Raw genomic sequence first — 7,289 nt, 5'->3', positions numbered from 1 at the left:
CATGTCTTATGCCAAACTACGGTATATGTTTTCTTATTGTTTGTGTTGTATTCATTTTATTATTTAGTTTAGTAATTTAAGTAATTGAAACAAACAATAAAAACTAATAGAGAGAGAATTAAAAGTCACATATAGGAGTGTTTAAGTTTAGGTGCAATTCTCCTGTTGTCCTGCAGGTGTCCTCATAACTCTGTTTTACGATGCACTTGAGGATTTACGATCACTCTCAGATCACTCAGATCTACGACGATTTTCAAGTTATGATGAAGTTACGATGCTTTTGGGAAACACGCGTCTAAGATGATGTGTAAAGAGTGTTCCAAATGTACACAGCGAATGTGTAAGAACAAATGTAAAGATGTAATTTGTCATATTAGTGTGTAAAGTGAATGAGGTGCATTAGCTGTATATACGTTCATCAGAGCGTCAGTGATGACGTCATGAGGGTGGAGAGTCAAACAGAGTGAAGAGTGAAGAAGACACACTGAGTGAAATCTTCACCTGTAATCCCCGAGGTGAGTTCGGCTCATAATTCTCTTGCGGTGCGTGTTGACTATCTCTTCTATTCTCTCTGGGTCTGCTTCTTCACCTTTACACGGTGACATGGACAAACTCATTCATCTGATTTTACTTTCTTGTGAGTACACCTCACCTCACATCACCTCATAAACACACAAACATCTCAACATTATACATGCTGTCAGCCATTCTTCATTCAAATCTTTTTGCAAGTTAAACATTTGCATTAAAATGATTTTTTGTTCAACAGGTCTTGTTTGTATTCCAGCTAGTTCAGGAGGTAATCAACTCTTTTGATTCTTCACAGAAATGTAATGTTTTTTTGTTCATTCATTGTTGTAAGTTTGTGGTTAGATGACAGTTTAATTCTCATGAGAATGTGTTTCTGACTGTTCTCTAATGCTTCATTCTGTCATGTTTGTGTTTTTAATCATCACTCATCTAGACGCTCAGTCTTTCCAGAGCTTCCAATGGAAATATAATAAACAGATTCATATTTTGTAGCTAAGAACATCATTATTATTTCATTCATGTTCTGTTAACATTAGTGACAGAAACATAAGTGCTGCTAACACGCAGCTCACGTGTGCATTGAGAAACTTCTGGAACTGTTGAATGAGGCAATATACAGTATATCTGGTAGTAAATGACTAAAAATCTAAAAACCTCATATTCACCTTTTAATGTTGACACATTTCATGACTTCTATATCTTTTGAGTGACTGATCAACTGTCTTTGAATATATATTTTCTAGAGAATTTGGCATTGAAAGGAACAGTTACACAGTCATCCACATATCTCACCCATGGAGCTCAATATGCCATAGATGGTGAAAGATACAGAGATGAATTCTGCTCTACTACAGCCAAAGAAAATAACCCATGGTGGATGTTGGATCTCTTGAATGTTTATAATATTAGTCGAGTGATCATCACGGCTCATGGCAGCTCTTTGGAAGAAACCAGTGGAGCAGCAGAGATTCGGATTGGAAACTCACTGATCAAAAATCCCACGTAAAGCTGTTCATGAAATCACTTTTCATTGATTGATTGATTGATTGATTGATTGACCTCTATAGAGATTGATTTTCTCTCTAGATGTGCTGTGATCGCCGATCCTCTACCTGGTAATACTGTCAGTTACTCATGTCATGGGATGGAGGGACGTTATGTGAATGTGCTCAGATCTGGACCACCATCTCATCTCAGTCTGTGTGAGGTGGAGGTCTATGAAACAGGTCATTTCTGTCACAAACTTTGATACTGTTAGATATTCCTTTTACGAAAGGACTATTGGAACAATTTATAAATCATTATAACTGTATGATCATCAATCAAAAAACTCCCATGTGCCCTTTAACATTTGAAGGGGAAGATTCTTGTTTATTTTAATTTGACATTAATCTTAGAACGGTTATGATGTATCAGACTTAAATTTCTATGTCAGATTAAAGTTTTATTAGCTGTTTAAAGAGGCTGCGGGTCTACCGTGAACATAAGTGTTTGTGTTAATATACATATAAGTGTTTATATATCTGTAGAGATCAACTGTCTTTGAATGTGTATTTTCTAGACAATTTAGCATCCAAAGGAACAGTTACACAGTCATCTACATATCTCACCCGTGTAGCTCAACATGCTGTAGATGGTGTAAGAGACGGCCAAGACATTGGTACATACTGCTCTTCCACATCACTTGAGAGTGTCCCATGGTGGAGGTTGGATCTCTTGGATGTTTATGAGATCAATACAGTGATCATCAGTGCTAGACCAGACTGCTGTGTGGTTCAAACCAATGGAGCAGAGATTCTGATTGGAAACTCTCTGGAAAACAATGGAAACAACAACCCCATGTAAAGTTATTCATGAAATCACTTCAACACTTTTCATTGATTGATTGATTGATTGACTGATTGGTTGATTGGTTGGTTGATTGATTGATTGATTGATTGGTTTAAACACCTCTATAGGGATTCATTGATTCTCTCTCTCTCTCTCTCTCTTTAGATGTGCCGTAACTTCCGGTCTTCTACTCGGTCACACCATCAGTTACTCATGTGGTGTAATGGAGGGACGTTATGTGAATTTGTTCATACCTGGAAGTATAGTTCTCTCTCTGTGTGAGGTAGAGGTCTATGGAAAATGTAATTACGAAAAAATACTATTTGGTAAAAGCTGTACATTAAAATATAATATTTGTAAATGGAAATATTTGTTATAATGAATGATTTGAGACCGTTCCCAAGTGTGATTCACTTATGATAAAAAAAAGAAAGACGAGAGCGATATGAACGCTATGAAATAAGACATTTTGTCTTCCACAATTGTTTTATTTGTGTTTATTAGAATTTGTGTTTTCAGTTTTAGGTCAAAGAACAAAAACCTTTCTGAGGCTGAAATTTTCCTCCAGTGGTGATGTAGCTGCCGAGAGCGACGACATCCTCCATCAGGTCAAAAATCCCCAAATAAAAGTGATTATTTACGAGAGAAGTGATATATGACACGAGTGATGGTGAGAGAATGAGAAATGAGAGTATGTTTTGTGTGTGTATTGACATATTTGATGAATTTTAGCTGCAGTCTGCTCTGGCATCACACATCTCTGTTTTGAAAGTGTCCTGGACACAACACCCCAAGAAAGAGGAAGAGAAAGAGGAGGAAGACACACGTAAGTATCCTACAGTCATGTGTTGTCAGGACAGGCCCCGCCCACATCTGGACTCCAACAACATGACCTTATCATATTATATCAATATAAAAATTCCTCAATGGAGAGTAAACGTCAAAATAATCACATGTGAAACAACCGAATACATGTATAAAACATCTTACCTTTAGAGATTTGAGAGGAATTTTCTTCTTGAGAACGTTTTTTGTGAATCCGCTCCTGGTTCTTCTGTGGCATGAGTGTGAAGAACTTTCACAAAACAACTTTATTTTTAAGAGTAGAATGATGACTGGACTCATCGACACTCTTTAAAGATGAAAATTCTGTCATCATATTTTCTTTTGTCTTCTGCGGAAGAAAGAAAGATACTCATACGGGTTTGAAATGACAAGAGGAGAAAATGATGACAGAAGTTTCATTTAGAAGGCGATCTACTTCTTTAATGTGAAAGTACAGAAAACAGATCAACACAGAGTGATCTAAAATCATCATCATACAAAATACAAAAAGCATTGATTATATGTGTATTCATCCATTAATATTTTCTGTGAATTGTGTTTCATTTACAGGTTCTTGTGATTAAAATCCTTATCAAGAATCTTTCAGCTGGTCCTTTAATTTCAGACTGTGTCTGTTTTGTTTCAATTGTTTATTTTTATATCTTTATTTAATCTGAGTTTAGTTTAAATGTGTTGTTTTGCCTTTATTTAATCTAAATTTAGTTTGAATTGGTTTATTGTATCATATTATATATATTTTTCTCTTGATGTGAGACACTGAATACTCATGTGATTGAAAACCCATTTGAACTTTTCTGTAACATTTTATTTGCCTTAATTTTGGGGATATTGCAATATTAATTAATAGCAATTTTCTATCAATATCATCATTGTTCAAATGTTTAGTGAGAGCTGAGAACAGAGGAGTTTTCTGTACATGTTGGATCGTGTGAATATTGTGTAATTAAGGTCAGATTTAATTGTATCTATGATGATAATAAATAATAATATTCTCTGACTAAAAAGAGTTTGCATTGTGCTGCCTTCATGTGCTCTCGGAAATTGGTTAATTCCCACTTCTGTCACGATTCCAAGCTGGTTGTGTTCAGGTGCTTTGTTGTCGCAAAGAATGGAAGAAAGTGTTATAGTTTTCAAGCGTACATCCGACTGTTTAGTTTTACCGCATTATCTAGTCAGTTTGCCGACTGTTTTAGAATATTGGTGAAATACTTGCTTTCTTTTTTAACTGCGCATAAAGCATACAACATCAGAATCATTTATTGTCAAGTACAATGAGTTAACATGTACTAGGATTTTGCCTTGGTAGGCTGGTGCAGAACAGTTACAAAACAAGACTTTAAAAGACTTTAAAGGTGTCATGAAATAAAAAAATGATTGTTCTTATTGTTTCACACAGTGTAGCAGTATTTATTATAAATTATTTATCTTTTTTTTGATCAAAATTGTTAACCTCACTGAGTTTGAGAATCGCAACCAATCTCTCAGTCCTCTGCTCACCCCTCCCTTTCGAATCATGACGGTGGCCGCCACAGTAAAAAGATTTGTTCTGCACTTACGAGGAGAAACGTTACTTCTCTCGGAGGTTATGCCCATTTGTAGCTAAAGCTGTCAAACACCAGTTTTCATTTACATTGCTAAAGTGGGATTATTTTACCGGTCCAGCAGAAAACAGGCAACTTCGGCTTCGCTTTGAAAACATTTATCTTTCATCAGCGCCTTCCATCTGGGAATAGCTACTCCAATGTTTATCTTGGATTTCTGTCGTCGGCTGTCTCTACTTCGTCTGGCAGCATCACGTTTGCGCTTCTTTGCCGACGGAGATTCACGCTCTTTCGGCTCTTGTGCACAATACGCATGGTCCTCAAATTTGACCAAAACTTCTAACAAAGAACGAACGATCTACGCTTCGAAAAAGCCAGACAGCAACAACAACTTAGTGACGATGCAAGCTGCCTCTAAAAAACATGAAGAAGAACAACATATATAAGAAAGGCGTTTTGTAAAGCTGTTTGTCCATTTAGGGCAACTGTACAAAACATGGCGGCGCAACATGGAAAATTCCATGCATGGCCCGCTCTGTATGTAGATAGAAATAGTTCATTCTAAGGTAATGCAAACATCACGCTTCATTGCGTAAGGTCTTTATACACCTCTGAAGACATAGTTTTGTATTTTATATTGCATTTCTGTCAATAGATCCTCCTAAAAATCCCACACTGGATCTTTAACATGGTGTGTTCCAGAACACTCAGGAAACTCAGAGTTTGTTAACCCCAGAAAAGGGCTTTGAATAAAAGACTAAACTAAAACTATAAGTTACCATAGTAACTAACTCAGTGAACATAACCTACTTTCTAGCAGGTTTTGTTGAAACACACCCAGAAAAAATGAGAGACCATTTCAACAATATTTTCAGTTTTTCTGAATTTACTTTTTATAGGGATGCATTTACTGTACATGAAATTGTCGTTTTGTTTCATTCTGTGAACTACTAATAATATTTCTCCCAAATTTCAAATCAATATCTTGTTATTTGCAGAAAAGGAAAAGTGGAAGGATGCGCTGTGTTTTTTCAATCCTCAAATACTGCAAAGAAAACGAGTTTATATTCACTTTTAAGCAACAGTCATATTTCTACATATATTTAGGAAAAGTTCCGAAAATATAACCTCGATTTTGATCACAGTTTTCATGTCTTCACATCGCCGTTGCATGACTTCTGAGGTTTGATTTAGTTGAAATTCAACAAACACTGGACTGCAATGTGCACATATATTCAATCAACATGCATACGGATTCATTTCTTGTTTTAATATGATTTATTTTGCTACACGTACAGTACTGCTGCTGTATAAATAGTCCGATAGAAATCAAGTTTGACTCACTTTTCTCCAGCAAAAAGCAGGTTTAGGTCACAACTGCGACCACTGGAATCGTATGATTTGCATACGCCAAGTTCTAAACACTCTTATGCGTTGACGAAGGGTAAGCGCTTTTTACCAGACGCTTTTATCCAAAGTGACTTACAAACGAGGCAAACAAAGGAAGCGATCAGATCAACAAAAGGACAACGGTGTGCAAATGTTGTGAAACTCTTACTCAACTCAACACAGAACACAAACCTATAGAAATACATGCATGCAACACATTTGTTTTGTGAATGGAACGAGTAAGAGAGAATACATGGAGTATTCTAGTAGAGTGACGTGTAGTTGTTCATCTCTTCTTGAGCGATCGTGTTCGTAGGTGTTCATCACTTCATTATCTCATGAACTGAACCTGATTGACCTCATCAGCGTGTTTGTTTGTTATTTAGGGAAACATGTCAAATACTCTCTGTAGTGACACGCGAGGACCGGGGTGGCTACAGGAGCGTCTAAAGAACCAATTTTTGCTAGCTGAGAATAAACTCAGTGAAGTAAAGTTTGATGTTGATCATCACTTCATGTGCTGCTTCTGTCTCTGTTGAGTTATCACACAAAGAACTGACGGAGAAAGAAACATGAGCGGGAGAGGTTTAATGACAAATACACTTTGATCTAAACATGGGATTAAATGACATCAAAGACACATTTAACCAACAGTCTTATTAACACATTTTCTTTTTTTACGTGTTTACATTGGCATTACATGTCTTGTGTTATTGAAATGACACATGAAAAACAATTCTTCACACAGAAATAAAAAGCTTGAATTGTTTTTAAACACTGGTCACATTGAGCTGATGCTCAGTTTTGTTTTCAGGCATGTCATGATTTGAATTGATGATCCTAACAAATGAGTTTAAAGCAAAACACTCTTTTACCAAACAAATGATGTGTGTTTAATGATACGTGATGTTTCCTGAAGAGAGATGTGAAGTCATGAATCACAAACACTCTCATGACTGTAGTCCAGTACTTTTACACTGTATTAACTTAGATTGGTGACGTTTTACAATATTGTATTTGTTAGCATTGGTCCACTGAAAACCCTGATAAGTTGAAAGTTAAATTGAAGGAACGGGTTTGGGAAAGTAACATGTAAATAATGTCTCCCAAAACTTCTACATTTAAGTTAATTTACCAGATGCTTTTATCCAA

At 36.1% G+C, this 7,289-nt stretch overlaps 1 protein-coding gene across 1 annotated transcript; it reads left to right on the top strand.

Annotated features, from left to right (window-relative positions):
- Nucleotides 1-175: 175 nt before the first annotated feature.
- Nucleotides 176-3,357, top strand: LOC130550804 (uncharacterized). The gene is made up of 8 exons (XM_057328297.1): nucleotides 176-637; nucleotides 770-799; nucleotides 1,275-1,533; nucleotides 1,618-1,757; nucleotides 2,093-2,372; nucleotides 2,527-2,663; nucleotides 2,881-2,969; nucleotides 3,094-3,357. Exons 1-8 carry the CDS (start codon nucleotides 604-606, stop codon nucleotides 3,355-3,357), a joined length of 1,233 nt encoding a protein of 410 aa, XP_057184280.1. The 5' UTR covers nucleotides 176-603.
- The last annotated feature ends 3,932 nt before the right edge of the window (nucleotides 3,358-7,289 follow it).

The sequence above is a fragment of the Triplophysa rosa genome, unplaced genomic scaffold, assembly GCF_024868665.1.
Source record: "Triplophysa rosa unplaced genomic scaffold, Trosa_1v2 scaffold431, whole genome shotgun sequence".
Taxonomy (NCBI): Eukaryota; Metazoa; Chordata; class Actinopteri; order Cypriniformes; family Nemacheilidae; genus Triplophysa; species Triplophysa rosa.
This window is presented reverse-complemented; position numbering and strand designations above follow the sequence as displayed.